Source organism: Garra rufa, chromosome 12 (genome assembly GCF_049309525.1).
Source record: "Garra rufa chromosome 12, GarRuf1.0, whole genome shotgun sequence".
Lineage (NCBI taxonomy): Eukaryota > Metazoa > Chordata > Actinopteri > Cypriniformes > Cyprinidae > Garra > Garra rufa.
This window is the reverse complement of record NC_133372.1, coordinates 22,327,427-22,345,890: the sequence shown is the minus strand read 5'-3', so window position 1 is coordinate 22,345,890 and position 18,464 is coordinate 22,327,427. Positions and strand designations below refer to the sequence as shown.

At 35.9% G+C, this 18,464-nt stretch overlaps 1 protein-coding gene across 1 annotated transcript in view; it reads right to left on the bottom strand.

Moving 5' to 3' along the window:
- farp2 (FERM, RhoGEF and pleckstrin domain protein 2) overlaps positions 1 to 17,436 on the bottom strand; it is a 71,728-nt gene extending 54,292 nt beyond the window's left edge. Inside the window, exons 1-2 of the mRNA XM_073852535.1 lie at positions 17,376 to 17,436; positions 13,598 to 13,855 (exon numbers count right to left, since the gene is read on the bottom strand). Coding sequence (XP_073708636.1) covers positions 13,598 to 13,801 — 204 coding nt within the window. The 5' untranslated portion in view covers positions 13,802 to 13,855; positions 17,376 to 17,436. The remainder of the gene's footprint in view (positions 1 to 13,597; positions 13,856 to 17,375) is intronic.
- Between the last annotated feature and the right edge of the window lie 1,028 nt (positions 17,437 to 18,464).

Genomic DNA, 18,464 nt, shown 5'->3' with positions numbered 1-18,464 from the left:
CTCAAAACTAGCCCAATCGGCAAAAAAAAAGTTTTTTGTCAGGGTTCCCCTGATAAATTTGCATTCCAGGGGCTAAATACGATGTTATTGGGGTAACACAGATGGTAGAGCTCGCCAACTTGCTCAAGTACTCCTCTCTGTGCCAATCACAACAGGCTTGGCCAGCTGACCAATCAGAGCAGAGTAGGCTTATGGAAGGGAGGGGTTTACAGACATTACGCTCAAAGCTGATTCGAACAAACTATTTTGAAATCATTGACATACGACTATGTATAAACGTATATTCTGAGAAAAATCACAATGTTTTCTGACTTTAGATGTATTTAAACCTGTTGTAGGGGACAGCAACACAATATTAGGACACTGTAAAAAACGACCTGCACTTTAAGCATATGTGTGAACATCTCAATCTTTATAATTAAAATATATCAGTTTATATTACACCTATATTCTATGTCATCCACTGGAACACCACTCTCGCGTACAACAGTTAGCGGAAGCTAGAGATTACGGTTTATTACATTTTAAATATGGACATTATTCTAACATAAACGCATCGATTCACCCACAGAGCTGTGTAATGTACTTTTTATGATGGATGGATGCACTTTCTTGCACTTCAAAATCTCAACAGCCATTCACAGCCATTATAATCCTTGGAAGAGTCAGGAGATTTTTTTAATAGAACTCCAATTGCATTCACCTGAAAGAAGAAAGTCATATACAACTAGGATGGCTTGAGGGTGAGTAAATCATGCAGTAATTTCCATTTTTGGGTGAACTATAACTTTAAAAGTGTTATTAAATTGTTCCAGTTTTAATAGGGTCATGAAGCCCTAAAACAGTGTTGGAATTTTTGCCATTCCTAATAATCACATGTATCTCACATTATCAGCCATCAGTCGCTCTGTATGTCACACATTTAAAAAAAAAAAAGCAGACCAATACTAAAACTAGCTAAAATAAGATTGAAAGAGCAACACAGCTGAATCGCAATTCATTCCAAGCAACTGCAAACATGACGTTCGCCATTATTACTGAGGACTCTCTACTTAAATCTGTCTGACTCACAATCAAACTCATCTATTGGTCTTTAAAGTTTAAAGGCTTGTCTAAAGTCTGGACTTCAAGTTCCTACTTTTTAAGCTACCACAATACTCCTCATGCCACACCAACACAATCCACCCAATGCTCAACTGTCTACTCCCACCCACCCCATTCCTCCCACTCGCCCCTCTTTAGCCTGTCAACCCAACTATTTATGAGCTTGTTTGCTCATGCTGGACAAGCCCTCCTCCGAAATCCCATCAGCCAGCCCCTCGGTCTCAACTGTTCCGCATTCCCCAATGATCGAAACAGCCCCCTCGCTGCTCTGAACCTCACTCCACAAAGACTCATCTGTGCCTCACACAAACAAAACACACACACAAACACACATTTTAATCGCTCTGCAGGTCTGTCTTAAACACAAAGAAGGGAGTGAACGCCAGTGTTTTTTTTCTCTGCTGTTGTTATGAGCTTAATAAAAAGGCCTAGTGTTATTGAGCTTCCTGGTGCTGCGAGGTGTGGGCGGAGCCCTGAGCCTTCTGACCAATCGTATTCAAATCTCTTTTACCTGGTGACTCCAATACTGTCAGTTGCAGTTGTTTTGATACTAAAAGCACATTCGAAAATGGCTCCAACATTAACAAAGGAAAGAATCTGGGTACAGCGTCTACATAAACAAAGTGGGAATGTCTACTTTGGGTTTTTGCAGAGCCTTACACAACACACATTGTTATATTAAGAAGAAAAACACACATTATTAGGGAGGGAATTTTGCCAGTAAGGATTAAAGTTGGCACATGGAGCCAGCATTCTTGGAAGGTGTGTTTTACTTTCTGTTGTGCCATTAATGTCATTTATGTACAGGAAATGTCTTTTAATGTGAGTGTTTCCAGGTCTGTGCAGGTTCAAAGACCATTTCTGGCCACTGGACATTCTCAGCGGTTCAGCTTTGAAAAGACAGGCTGTTTTTTCAAGACCTGAGCCAGTTCAAACATCCAACGCAGCAATTAGAGTCTATTTTTACTTGCACATCAATGGAGAACAAGCCCAAGATTGAATTACAAGTGTGTAAAGTCAGGACAGATCAGTTTTATGATCCATGTGAGTGGTAAAGTAATGTTTATCAAGTTCTTGTAAATATTCAAAAAGAATGACAAAAGCGTCAATGACAAATAAGAGTCTGTATAATAAGGAAAATGAAAAAAATCCTTTAAAATGTGTGCTCTGTTCTTAAAAATTTGAGAAATAATAATTAAAAAAACTATTTTAAACTCTTATTTATTTAAAAATAGTAAACAATATAAATAATAATTAGTACATTAATACATAGTAATTAATATTAAAATATATATCTTTTTCAGTACACCTTGAACACATGTACGTTATGGTAAAAAATAATTACTTTTGAGGGGAGTTACATTTTGAACCTTGAACTTGAACCTTGCTGATCCATAAAGAGATGAAATTATGAAATACATAATACATGAAATTTTAAGTACTACTACTGGCTTAGCTCAAAGAGCTGGCAGATCATTTTACTTATTTTTAAGCAAAATGCTCTTAATTTAGATTTTTCCCCCCAGGAAACTACAAAATATCTTGCATCTGTTTGGTTATAGCAAATGCATCCCGATTAAAGAATGTATACAGTCAAGCCCGAAATTATTCATACCCCAGACTTACTTTTATTCAACCAGCATGTTTTTTTTATTAGAAATGACACAGACGTTCTGCTGTTCCCAATGAATCAGGGTAATTAGAATGCTTTAGAACAGCTTGGACTATTTGGAATGGTCTAGAACTTTGGATTTTCCCATAGACTGTCACAGTTTGCAAAGGGTATGAATAATTTTGGACATGCCACTTTTTGTTCAAAAATGTAAATAAGAGCTAAAAAATATTTTTTCCACAATGACGCCTCTTGTACATTGTCTTATTATCTTTTGGGAGAAGCCTGTGTAATTTCCGGTCAAAAAAAAAAAAAACTTGCTGGTTGAATAAAAGTAACTTTAAGTCAGAATTTGCCAGGGGCATGAATAATTTCGGACTTGACTGTAGATATTTTAAATAGAAACATTCAGAAATTGTGATTGAAATTGAAAATGTTCATCATACAAGAGTTCTGAAAAAAAATAAAAATAAATAAAAACTACGTCATTGACCCAGAAGTCACTGTTGCAACTGTAAGTGTAACATTTTGATGTATCATCACTAAAACTAGCATCCTGCCGATAAATTTGTAGACTTGTATCAAAAGTATTTGTCCAGACAAAGAGAACATTATCACCCCGTTGAGGTATATTTATATCTGTTGCATAGTGTCATTGAGCAGATAAAGGAGACTCTCTAGTCTCTCTCTCTCCTCAAGCAGCTGTGAACAGACCCTCATTGGAGAGTATTTGGCAAGGGTCCTGGTCCTGGCACAGACTCAGCTCAGTAAGAGAAGCAGTGTGACATGCTACCACACAGACAACCTTTCTTGCCTCTCTTCAGGACTAAAAGCTGGGGCTCTCCCAAAATGCAGAAGTACACTCAGGCCTTGGGTTGTACGAGAGGTCTCTGCAGTCTCCACTTAATGGCGTCTATTTCTGCCGTTACCCCCGCAGAGCCCCAGCGCTCCAGTAGATTCCTCAGAAGGTCACGGTAGGGCTTGAATGGCGTGCAGCGCTCACTGGTCAAATTCCATGCAAATGTGTATGTGCGCATGTTCGTTCTTTGTTTCAAGAGCTGAGACAGCATATGGCAAACTAAATTATAAAAACTGATGGTCTGAGATGAGACCACTCCATCACAGCTGCCGGAGTCATTGTTATGACTACGAATTTAGGTCAGTGTTGTGGTTTTTCATGCACTCCGATGGCAATGTATTGAACAGATTTGGACTCAGGGTTACAGTTCAACTAAAACCATTCAAAAACATTTCCATTATTTGTAATAAAATTTAAAATACTGAAACTAAAAATTTCATTTCAGATAGTTGCAACATTTCTAATTTTCATTTAGTTTTAAGGGATAGTTCACCCAAAAATGAAAATTCTGTCATTAATTACTCACCCTCACGTCGTTCCCCAAAGACCTTTGTTCATTTCAGAACACAAAGTAAGAGATTTTGAATGAAATTGGAGTTTTCTGACCCTGCATAGACAGCAACGCAACTCAAAATGTGAACTAGCACAGAAAGGTAGTAATGACATTGTTAAAATAATGAAAACAAAATCAACAGTTTCTTCTCTTTCTGTGTCAGTCTTCAACACACTTTACGAGAGTACCACAACAGGTTTGGAATGACATAAGGGCGAGTAATTAATGAAAAAAATTTACACTTTTGGACTATCCCTTTATCCTGATGTACTAAAATAACTAAAAATTTAAATTTAAACTAAAAACTGAATTTATTAAAAAAAACATTACCAGTCAAAAATTTTTGAACAGTAAGTTTTTTTTATGTTTTTTTTTAAGTCTTCTGTTCACCAAGTCTGCATTTGTTTGATGCAAAGTACAGCAAAAACTAAAATTTTGAAATATTTTAACTATTTAAACTTTTTATAACCGTTTTCTATTTTATTATTTTTTTAATGTAATTTATTCCTGTGATTTCAAAGCTACATTTGTAGCATCATTACTTCAGTCACATGATCCATCAGAAATCATTCTAATATCCTGATTTGCTGATCAAAAAACATTGTTGAAAACAGCTAAGTAGATTTTTATTCTTTAATGAATAGAACGTTCAGAAGAACAACATTTATCTGAAATAGAAATCTTTTGTAACATTATTAATGTCTTTATCATCACTTTTAAACAATTTAAAGCATCCTTGATGAATAAAAATATTAATTTCTATAATTTCTATCCTAAAACAAATTATACTGAGTCCAAGGTTTTAAATGGTATATATAGTGTATAATGTTACAAAAGACTTTATTTTGAAAAATGCTGATCTATGGTTCTTTTTATTCATCAAAGAATCCTGAAAAAGAAATGTACTCAACTGTTCTAAATATCGAATAATGATAATAAATGTTTATTGAACTGCAAATCATCATATTAGAATGATTTCTGAACGATCATGTGACACTGAAGACTAGAGTAATGATGCTGAAAAGTTAGCTTTGATCACAGTAATAAATTACATTTTGAAACTGATTCAAACAGGAAGCAGTTATTTTAAACAGTAAAAATATTTCACAAAATTACTGCTTTTGCTGTATTTTGGATCAAATGAATGCAGGCTTGGTGAGCAGAAGAGAATTGTAAAACTTTTGACTGTTAGTGTATATATAAAAATATATTTTTAAAAAATGAAAACCAATTAAAAATAACAAAAAAAAAAAAAAACACATACTTAAATATCACTATGCAAAATAAATCTAAGTGAACTTACACACATGTAAATTAAAGCCTATCTGTGACTTTGACTGACAGCTGTGTTTATTTAGGAGAGCGAGCAGAGGCCTGCGTCTTCCCATGGGTGTGGACTAGAGAGGAAGTTTAGGCTGTTGTATTGGCTTCCTCATCACTTCCTATTGGCCTAGTGAACCAAAACTCATGGGGAGCCAGACGTCTGATAGTGCTCTGAGCCTGTTTATACTGGAAATGTCAAAACTGCAAATCATCTCAGAATATGCATCGACAAGGACCAATTAGCTGGAAGCTTGATAACAGACACTTTACTATCCCATTATGCAATGGGAGCTAAAGAGCCATCAAATTCAAAAAGAAAAAAAAAGACAGGAATAACTAAGCTAAGCAGGTCTTTCTTATTAAAGCATTTCAGATAGCAAGAAAGACAAAAGCAGACAAAGCATTATGAAAACATTTACTTACAGTTTGTGATGCAGCTGCAGTCAGACCTAGTATTGCATTTGTGAACTCTCAATGACACTGTGCCTCGTTTACAAAACAAAACTGTACGAAAAATCATCTGACATGATCCGGGATGCCACTTAATTTAAACTATCCACTTTTTCTGATATCTGTACAAAGACGTGAATGAGCTGTTTAAACCAAATGCGTCGAAGCAAACGATCTTTCACTCTATTTTTCCTATTGATGACAGACTCAATCAATCTGTGCAAGAAACTGAACAGTATTTATATCATTTGCGCTGGCTGTTGTGAATGCACTTAGGACAGTTGGACATTGCGGTGGATCAGAGGTAAAAAATTATATAAATACTGTTCAGTTTCTTGCACAGACCAATTGTTTGGTGTCTTAAGACCTTAATGTATCTTCACGAGCCGCAGGGTTTAATTTGTCTGTGTATGTTGTTTTTTTTGACTCTCCAAGCCATGGGTCCCATTGACTGCCATTATATGACTGACAGACTGCAATGGTTTGAGTTAAAAATCTTCATTTGTGTTCTACTGAAGAAAAAAAGTCACCTACATCTTGGATGCTCTGGCAGTAAGCAGATAAACAGCAAATTTTCATTTTTGGGTGAACTATACCTTTAAGCAACTGAACACCAGTGGGCAAAGCCTAGGGTGAGAAGAAGACTAAATGTTTGGGGTTGGTAAGACTTTTACAATCTGTATTTAATGTTAAAGTCACAGATATGTTTTAAAATAATATGATTAATAGCTGTAAATTCCCAGTAGAAACACTGCAATTTATACACATTAGGAAAATAAAGTGTCTGGAGTATTCAGACAAGGTGTCGTGTCAACTGACAGCGCATTACCACATGCCACACACACATTGCTTACATCTGACTGTGTATACTGTATAACAGATCATTCACAAGATCAAAGACTTTAATAGGAGAGATCAGCATCCACACTGATGAGACAATATCGCACAATTTAGACAACACACACAAATTACACTTGGCCAGATGCATCAGGAATACCGTATGCCTCAAACTACATCCTAAAATGGTTCGAGTGATCGGATGGTAATCTATCTTGAACGTGTTTCATTTGCACCTGGTCTTTTCATGATCAGATCAGCTATGCGATCAGTGCAAACAAATGAAGTGGCCAAGTGTAAACAGGCCCAAATATTCAGTTTGGCTACAAATCCCAAAATGAAAGTTGAAGATATCCACATAATCCAGCTACAGGGGTGAAAGTCCATAAATACAATTTTCCTGATTTCAAAGTCGGAGAAAATTATAACTCCGGCAGACGCTGTGGAGCAGAGAACAAACCCATATCCATAAATACATGCTGAGGCTGGGATTGCTGCAGGCCTTCAGCGTTTAGATGGCAGCACAAATTACAAGTTGGCGAGGCAGAGGAGCAGCTCACAGACGAAGAGAGCAGGTCAGTGGGTTTCCGGGTGAACTGGGAATAAGGTTAGCGGCAAAATAAACAGACTGGTGCCCAATATGCACGTGCATAAGCATTTGTTCCCTCATGGCAAATCATTACAGACTGTGTGGGCCTGCCAGTTCCTAAAAATCAAACAGCTGGAAGTATTATGCCAACTTTAGAACACAAATTAAGATGTTTTTGATGAAATCCAAGAGCTTTCTGATCCTGCATAGACAGTGACGGAACTGACAATTTCAAGGCCCAGAAAGGTAGTAAGGACATAAAACAAAAATAACGACTTTATTCAACATTTTCTTCTCTTCCGTGTTACATTGGAGTTGGCATTGTGACGTAGCGGACATTTTGCATTGTGGTATTCTTGTGAAAATGTTGAATAAAGTTGTTATTTTTGTTTTCTTTGCACACAAAAAGTTTCAGAACATTACAATTGAACCACTGCAGTCACACAGACTTCAACTACTTAAAAGGAGTACTTCACTTTTAGAACAAAATTCAGATAATGTACTTTTTCATCAAAGATGTTCATGTCTTTCTTTCTTCAGTTGTAAAGGACATTAAACATTTCAGAATTTCTCTCCATATAATGGATATCTATGGTGCCCCCGAGTTTGAATTTTCAAAATGCAGTTTCAAAGGGCTCTAAATGACCCCAGCCAAAAATGAAGGGTCTTATCTAGCAAAATGATTGGTTATTTTCTAAATAAATTGACAATTTATATACTTTTTAAACCACAAATGCTCATCTTGTCTAGCTCTGTGATGCATATGCGTACTCTGGTTCAAGACAGTTAGGGTATGTCGAAATCTAATTTTCTCCTCCAACTTCAAAATCTTCCTATATCACCGTTTTACCTTTTTTTGTAAAGGGCGTTTGACCGTTGCACGTTCACTTACTTCTGAAGCGATGTTTGGCAATTCTGAAGTTGGAGGAGAAATGAGAAAGGAGTACCCTGACTGTAATAAACAGGAATATACACAGTTCACCAAGAGCTAGACCAAAACGAACATCTGTGGTTAAGAAGTAAAAAAAAAAAAAACGCTAGATAAGACCCTTCTTCCTTGGCTGAGATTGTTTGGACATTGTAAATAAATATCATATTTCTTAAGACTGCTCAGTTGTTTAAGAACCCACCAGTTTGTTGATTATAAAAATATATTGTTTGAAAAGTGTCTGTATTTGAACAATGCTTGTACATTTGGAAAACTAAATCAAAAACAGTCTTATCAAAACCATCACCAGACAATGCAAACTTTTCTGTATGTTTAGACTAACATGAACAGTAGTTCAGCACATCTGTCTTTATTTCTCTGGTCTGGTAGTTTAGTCCTGAGGGTCAATTTGGGATATTTTCCCACAGCTTTCACACTTGTGTACCTGGGTGTGCACACGAGAACACAGTCTCATCTTGGAAACAGATGTGGCAACATGACATCAGACTCAATGCAGTGAGCACACAAATGCATGTGCATGCGCACACACACATACACTCCTGCTGAGAATAAACAAACCCTTTTCATGAGCAACACCAGACTGGTTTGTGCATCATGGAACAGATCACGAAACCATGTTGCCTTATGAATCACTACACACAACCTGCCTAATAAAACATCCACATCATCTGACAACAGATCAATCAATACTGCAATTCAAACACACAAGCTGTGCTAAATTAAGTGTAATGGAAAACAAGTCCCAATACACTCCCGAGGAACACTAGAAAGAGTAATAAATCTTTGAACCAGAACTGACCCCATTGTTCTTCCATTATCTAGACGTAATATGAACAGTCATTTACCTCCAGCAGGGTATCCCTGCTTCAGTACAGCATGTTTGCTAGTACCACCGCATTCCAGAGTCCTGTAGCCTAATAAAGCTGGATAATGACCATTTTCCACTCTCTCGTGTTTGATCTTTGTAACAGGGGAATTCAAAGCACATTGTTATCTGATCTAATCATGGGAAGTTCTCATCCTCCACCAAAATACTTAGACTGTCTTGCATAACACTATATCTAACATCATTTAGATAATCTTCCATGTCAACCCAGAGAGACGTTAAAGAAACAGCTCAACCAAAGATTTGAAAAAATGTAGCTTTACATCACTTCACCACAGTGGATCTTCTGTAGTGAATGGGGCCCAAACAGTTGATAAAAATCACAACAATAATCCACAAGTAATTTACACAACGTCACATGGACTATTTTAACAATGTCCTTAGTATCTTTCTGGGCCTTGGACATGGCAGTTGCATTGCTATGCAGGGTCAGTAAACTCCTGGATTTTATCAAAAACATCCTAATTTGTGTTAAAGATGAACAAAGGTAGCCTGACAAGCCAGACCCACATAAATGTAGGGTCTGGGCACTCTCCATAGACAGAGCTCAACCAGAGGGGTGGGATAAACGGTTGTCTTTCAAACTCCCTCTCCACGCAATAGGATAGCGCTACAACCAATCAGAGCAACGAAGAAGGTGACGTACTACGTAGTCAGAGCGACGGAAAAGAGTTCCTTGCATGTGTGTTGTGGAAAAGCTTAACTTCAAGTCTTTCAGAGTGGTGGACAAAGTCAATTCGAAAGAAATTTGTTCGCTAGTGGCAGCCATCGCTCTATCTCTCACGCGTAATTCACGGAACCAGAGAATGTCTGACGCCTGTTTCACACATACTCCGTCTACAGTGCGTCTGCAGTCCGTGTGCGTTATGTATGCGGTGCAAAAGCAGCACGGACTCGTTTTGCTTTCACACAGCGTCCGTAACTGATCCGTGGCTCTTTACCACAAACACAACATTTATCCGTTATTTTGATTTAAAATCCAAACATGCTTTTTCAGCATTGTGATCCTCTTTAATCACAGTACACTAATACAATAATACTAGACATTTTCACGTTTAAACTCAATAAATATAAACAACGTATTATTCATCCATTCATCCTCAATAGAGCCATCGCTCTATTTCTCACGCATAATTCACAGAACCAGAGAATGTCTGACAGAACTTATGGTCGCACGTCAGTCGTCATTATGTTAAACCCGCCCACCGACTCGTGATTGGCCCGGTCGATTTTGGATTTTTAGAAATCTCAAGTGAACGGAGAGTAACTAGACTGCCATTGGAAGCAAATGTAATTTGCTGCCGCTAGGGGCGCGTCTAGATTCTAGGCTAGAACAAAGGTCTTTCGGGTTTGAAATGACATAAGGGTGAGTAACTAATCACAGAATTTTATTTTTGGATTAAATATCCCTTTAAGCAATCTTTAAGCATTTTCACCAATAATTCTAGCTTTTTTTTTATTTTTACCCATTGTGATAAAAACAAGGCAGAAAATGCCTACGTCAGATGTGTGACGACAGCCAGGCTAGCACTTAGAAAGTGACTTCAGGCCTCGGGTGTAAAACAGACTTAAAGACGCAGGATTTAAGGGCTAAAGCCATGTGGCAGCTGTCACCCACCACAACCCGGCACGCAAAGCAAGGCTGCCAGAGGTCTCCGGAGAGATGGCCGTTTACATTCTCCAGCACGGCCGCAAACGGACAAAACCAAACAGAGTGTGCTGACTACAGTGTGTGCTTATTTTTAAATAAACTTTGGGTAGCTTTGCAAACATAATAGCAAATGTACAATATTTGTGCAGTGGAATCACTCAAACAAACATCCAGGCAAACAATTAACCAGACAACCATGGAAGTGTGATCAGGGTGTAGAAATATGTGAAATGCATAATTTCAACAGTTCAACCAGTTATTGTGGTTAAGTAGTTTCAAAATGTTTAATTTGGTTTAAAAAGCAAACTACAATTAAAAACTAGTGAAATTCACGGTATGTTTTTCTTTGCTAAATAAATACAGGGAAGAGTTATATTTAATTACTATGCACATTTTTATGCAGTGCACCAATATAATAAGCTATATAAAACATGAAAAATTGACTGATGACAAAAAACAAAGCTGAATCAAAGTTTTGAATTGATTCATTGAACAGTCCCTGAATAGACAATCACTAAAAAGAGTGTTGGATTTTTTTCAAAATGAATCAAACTTTCAACCTCTAATACTTTGGAAGAATCATTAAAGGGATAGTTCACCCAAAAATGAAAATTCTGTCAAAAGTTACTGACTGTTATGTCGTTCCAAACCTGTAAGACCTTCATCCATCTTCGGAACATGAATTAAAATATTTTTGATAAAAACTGAGAGCTCTCTGACCCTCCATCGACAACAAGGTTCCGACCATGGTTAAATAAAGTCATTATTTTAGTTTTTTTTGTGTATGTTTCTGTGCCTTGACCGTGGTACAACCCTTGTGGTTTATGAAGGGTCAGAAAGCTCTTGGATTTCATCAAAAATATGTTAATTTGCGTTCCAAAGATAAACAAAGGTCTCACGGTTTTGGAATGACATGAGGGCGAGTACTTAATCACAGAATTTTAATTTTTGGGTGAGCTAACCCTTTAAACAGTAGTGTGCCAATTAAAGAGCCCATTAAAAGACATTCTATTTTAGATTTGTGACAAATTTACCATAAATATATAAAAAATTCAGGATCTCTTAGAGTGTGTTCACACTTGTCATGTTTGGTTTAATTAAAACAAACTCTGTTGTGATTCTCTGATAGTGCGGTTTATTTGAGTAAGTGTGAACGCTGCCAACTGAATCCTGATGCGCACCAAAAAAAAAAAAAAAAAAAAAGATGGGTCTCGGTCCGCTTCCAAACGAACTCTGGTGCAGTTCCAATGAAATATGAATGCAACATGGACCAAGTACTTCAAAACAAACCAAAAACAGGAAGCAATGACAAGATGTAACACTATGCTACATGATTTCATGAAGGGAACAAGTGGTGTATTCTAAACAAAATGAGCAGAGGGCAAACTTGAAACAAGGAGGTAAAGTGCCTTTTGTGAGCTCTTTGTGGAGAGTTCATCATTCATTATGACCAATCAGGTTGTGAACGTATCACTATGCCTTCAGGTTCAGTATCTTTAGGCTCGCTGTCAAAAATGTTAGTGTGAACACTAAGCGGACCAGGACCAAATTAGGGCTGTGCAATATGGACAAAATAATCATATTGCGATTTTTTGAAGGAATATTGCGATTGCGATTTTATTTGCGATTTTTTTTTTTTTTTTTTTGCTTTTTCAAACAAGCTACATACATACATTCTAAATGTATTCAGTGCACAAGAAGTGCATAACAAAACATTTCACAATGAAATAACATAGTATTAAGTTTAATAAACAAAACTGTAGTAAAATTGTCTTTAAAACAGACAACATAAAATAAATAAGCCATTTTACTTTTTCTCCCAGTACTTTAGCCTACTTTGTGCAATAACGAATACGTTCATTTCAGTGGAAAAATAAGTCCAAAACTCTCTATTTTAACATTTTGAGGGTTCTAAAATCTTTTGCCTTTTTTTTTTTTTTTTGAAATTCTTATGTGTTTTAATTTTTCTGATAATGAAAAAGCATTAACATTTATTTATTTTTAATCAAATGAAAAATAAACCCTTTTAATTTTTGTCAAACAAACAAAAATTTCCTGTTAAAATCAATGCGTGGAAGAAAAATTATATTCAGTTTAAAACGTTTAAGTAATAATTAAGTGGTTAATCTTGTTGTAATATATTTTTTTATCATATATTGTTTTATGTAAATTATTTAAATAGGAATATATAAACACCTACATTATACTGTACAAAAGTAATACAGGACTAATATTGTTCTGTTACATGTTAAACCGTACTTTTATTTTGACAGGTTGCAGTGAAGTTTCTGTGTGTATATGATGCTAGTTTTCTCAAATGAAACGGTAAAAGTGAAACTCACAGCAGCGATTTAGCGATTGAGTTTATCTGTTCATGTGAGATGCAAATGCCAAAAATTAGCGGGAGCGTCACGTGTGCTTCAGTCTGCATGTAGTAAAGAAATAAAACGCGTATCCACCATTCATACACACAGAAGCAAACAGAACATGCAGGACTCATATTAAAACGGTCTTTTTGCATTTCAGTTTTCACAGACACTAGTCCATATCGCGATTTGAATTAAGTGACAGACCAACTTTTGATTTATTAATCCAAAAATCGACGAATTACGTGGCATTCATTTTTTTGCGATTGCGATTAATTGCACAGCCCTAGACCAAATGTATCATTTTCCTTTTTGGTCCAGACCAATTAAATAAAGTGTGAACACACCCTTACACAGACCTTTATGGAGATGAACAGACACACACACAAAAAAAATTAGATGATGTTAATTGACTCACGTCAAGTTCATAGAACTCCTGAGCATCATCCAGGCCCTGGACGCGGATTTGCAGGCCCTTGTTGTGGTGTTTCCCTCCTCCTCCCATAGCTGAACTGAGGCTCTGCCCGGGCTCCAGGGTGCTGATGCCGGTGTTGTACTGAGCTCCAAGCCGTGTGCCTGCAGGGGTCTGCAAGGAGCGGTAGGTGCCCTCGATCTCACCCATAGCTGCTCCCAATGCAGCCTACCCCCTCTCTCACACACATATACACACCTCTGCCTGGAGACAACAGAACGATCAAAGAAACAACACAATGATACAAAATCTCAAGCCAGTTTAACAGGAATTGATATAATGGCAGAATCCAGGATTCAAAGACATTTCTACTATGAAAACAGACTAAACTGGTTCTGCAGAGATTATTAGAGTCCATAATCAGACATTTTTTTCTTTTTAAGAAAGAAAGAAATACAAGAACATAATTCACACTACCAGTCAAAATTTCAATGTTTTTTTTTAAGATTAAGAAGTCTCTTCTGCTCACCAAGCCTGCATTTATTTGATCCAAAGTACAGTAAAATTGTAAAATGTTTTACTATTTAAAATAACTTTTTTATTTGAATATATTTGAAAATGTTACTTATTTCTGTGATTCCAAAGCTGATTTTTTTTAGCATTATTACTACAGTCATCCTTCAGAAATCATTCTAATATTCTGATTTGCTGCTCAAAAACATTTATGACTATTATTATTATTATTATTATTATGTTGAAAACAGCAGAGTAGAATTTCTCAGGTTTCTTTGATGAATAAAAAGCATTTGTCTGAAATAGAAATCTTTTGTAACATTCTAAATGTTTTTATCACCAATTTTGATCAATTTAAAGCATCCTTGCCAAATAAAAGTATTAATTTCTAATATTTATTTCACAAAAAAATTAATAAATAAATAAAATTATACTGACTCTTGGGCTACGTTTACATTAATCCGGATACATTTGAAAACGGAGTTTTAATTTTAAAACGCTCTCCGTCCACACTAGCGTTTCCAAGCGTTTTCCAAAAGTTTCTCATCCACACTGAAACGTAGGAAAACATCAAATTCGCCTTACTGCGCATGCGTAAAGCCTCCAAAATTATACAGACGTAATAAGTTTTCACGCAATTCTTCTAGCGGGATAATTTACGGAAATATCTCATTATCCACTGACGCGTCTATATCACGCTCATTCATATTTTATCTGAAAAGCAGTTGTCGTCATGTTTTGCAGGACAGCAACTGTGAGTAAATTTTCCGTCATCATTTTAGGACTGTAATTTGAAGAGTGTACAAGGTAAATCTCTTTAGCAGCAGTGTGTGAATAGCACAGGCACAATTACTGGTGTAAACATAGATATCTATTGGTACAATATGCGTCACATGACTATAAATATGCGTCATCATTTTCAAAAGCCTCCGTTTTCACAGTCCACACTACAACGTGAAAACGGCGTTTTCTAATTTATCCACTTTGGCCGGAGTTTTTAGAAATAATCGTTTTCTGCGATAAAAATGGGGTTTTCGTGTAAATGAGAGGCCAAACCGCAGGGAAATATCTGCGTTTTCCCTTCGTGTAAACGGGGCCCAGATTGCTTTTGGATGGTGTAGTGCAGGGCTGCTCAACCCTGCTCCTGGAGATCTACCTACCTGCAGATTTTTGTTCCAGCCCTGCTCCAATACAGCTGTCTGTAATTATCAAGTGCTACTTAAGAGATTAATTAGCTGGTTCAGGTGTGATTCTTCAGGGTTGGAGCTGAACTTTGTAGGATAGTAGATCTCCAGGAACAGGGTTGGGCACCCCTGGTGTAGTGTATAACGTTACAAAAGCTTTTTATTTTCAATTAATGCTAATCTTTGGATCTTTCTATTCATTTAATACATTTCTATTCAAATTAAATTACTGTTTTAAATATTGAAAATAATAATAATAAATGTTTCTTGAACAGCAAATCAGAATATTAGAAAGATTTCTGAAGGAGTAAAAATGCTGAAAATTTAGCTTGATCACAGAAATAAATTACATTTTAAAATATATTCAAATAGAAAGCAGTTATTTTAATTAGTAAAAATATTTTACAATATTACTGTTTTTACTGTATTTTGGATCAAATAAATGCAGGCTTGGTGAGCAAGAGAGATTTCTTAAAAAAAAAAAAAACATTAAAAATCTTATCGTTCAAAAACTTTTAACTGGTAGTGTATGTCCAGCAGTACCATATTCATTTTATTCATGTTATGATAGTCAATCAACAGATATGAATGATTATTTTATTCTTGATATTTAACACGATAATAACCATACCAACCTAAATCATTCATCTATGATCATCTGAAGGTGAACAGACTCCTTCAGAAGACAAATATAGCACATAGTTTAAGAATTAATTCAGCTTTAAAACCTAAGACTTGCACATTTGTCGAGTTCACAGTTTTTGGCCTATGTCTAATTTCACTGGTTGACTCCATATTAAAACCAACATCCAAATAAGTTAAAAAGCTAAAATATCATACAATATCAGCCAAAACAACAAAGCAAGCGTTCAACAGATTATTAAATCACGTGTATGGACAGAGCTTTTATGTATTGTGATATCAAATCTACAAGCTATAAAAACTTTTTTTAAACAAGCCATGCATGGATGAATCATTCACAATAAGATCAATGACATGCACTTAGAAAAAAAATAAATATTTCCATTTCATGCCAATTTTAAAGGACAGGCATGAGTCAGAGCTGATGCATTTATTGTCAACCTTGATTGACTAATTGTTAAGGTTTGGAGGCAAACAACCACAATCTGATGACACAATTAACATTTACACTAAAATAGTGTGATTCCATTTGCTTTCCTTCATATGACACTTCAAAAAGTTCCTGTCACGATTGACCAGCACAATAGCAGAGACATGACCACAAGACACAAGCCCACATTACCCATTATAAAATACTAACCTACTGCCAAATTTAGCAGTGACTTTGCATGAGGTCTGATTAACATTGGCAACACCACAAGCATCAATGCAATACGACCAACTTAAACAAGCTCTAGTTGAACTCTTTTGATCTCTAAAGCAACAGGGACAACTGAGAATAACATTCATTAAATCCAACATCATCCAGCATGTTTCTGGCTCTTTAATGCAACAGGTTGGTTTAAGTAATTTGACTGGAAAGCCTTCAAAGCACACGCTGTGATCCAAACGGACTATTTCCCCCTCATAGGAATGAAGTTAACAATTCTGAGACGGAATAGTTTATCTAAGGGTTTGAGCAATTCCTACAGCTGTATCAGCCAATGTTTAGTGACCATTAATCTTTTTTTGTTTTAGTAATGAAAAGAACTCTCTCGTTGCAGGCTGCACTTGATACTTAATGCACAAATGCTAAACGCGATTAAATTAAAAGCCTTAGCTTAAACTCTGGAGTTGTATAATGTAATGAGATAAAACTATATGGAAGCAAGATAAAAATCTCTGCAATAGCCTAACCCCTTACCGCAAACTTATTTCACTCGTCGTATTTCAATAACACCGACAACAACATCCTCAAACACGACGAAAAATAAAAACACACATTTTGCTGTTTGTCATTACAGATGAAACAAAGACTGAGAAAGTTTAGTCAAACCACACAAACATGCGAGAAGATCATAAACTCCACCATATGCTTCGCAGAGATAGGTTTAAATAAGCTACTGCCATTATAACTGGTTTAAATGTACTTTTAATCTCTATTTTGTGATAAATCAACATCATACCTTTTATTTTTCGCCTGGTATTTCTTCAACTCTATATGAGTTACACGTCCGACCGTCGTTGTAGGCGAACTGCGGCTAAAGCTCCGCTCTGATTGGACGGCTTCAGGCAGATCCTGCCTTCTATTGGTTGAGACTCAGACTGAAATGGTCGGCAGCTATTGGCCAAGCGGTGTACCTGCGGATTAATTTGATTGGTTTCGAAGTTTGTTTGTTGATAATATAATACATTGTGTGACCCCGGACCACAAAACCAGTCATAATTTATTTGAAGATTAAGATGTATACATCATCTGAATGTATAAAGCTGAAAAAATAAACTGGTTTGTTGGCATAGGACAATATTTGGCCGAGATACAACTATTTGAAAATCTGGAAGCCGAGGGTGCAAAAATAAAATATTAAGAAATATCCAAATGAAGTTCGTAGCAATATTACTAACCAAAAAATACGTTTTGCTATATTTACGGTAGGAAATGTACAAAACAGATTCATGAAACATCTTTACATAATATTCTAATTATAAATAAATAAAACAATTATTATTTTGACCGATACAATGTATTTTTGGCTATTGCTACAAATATACCCGTGCTACTTAAGACTGGTTTTGTGGTCCAATATCACATATAATATTATACTATAACAAATTAAACATTTACATTAAACAGTATTATTTTAAATACGAAAACTAAAGTCAAACTATTGTTTTGCGTTTGAGTGCTGCATAAATTACCGTCTAAGCTAAGAAGACAAAAATACTTTGAAAGTTTTCATTCAAAACTCTAGTTGTGTCTATGCACTATATCATATTTCCAGGAAATGTAAAATCACAGGAATGCCAAATAATGAAATATTGTTTGTTCACATGCAAAATAAGGGAAACTTCAAGCATCACATGTAAGGTGTCATTCAAAACAGTGAATATATAAGCAAATTAGTGTGAAAGTTGAGGTGTCAAATGAACAAAAACGGACTAAAACTGAATAGAAGGATATGGATTATCATTAGAAATTTTATTTAAACAGAATGGAAAATAACAGAAGGTAATAAGCATTACCGCCTACATAAAAAACAACTCCACATTTGCAA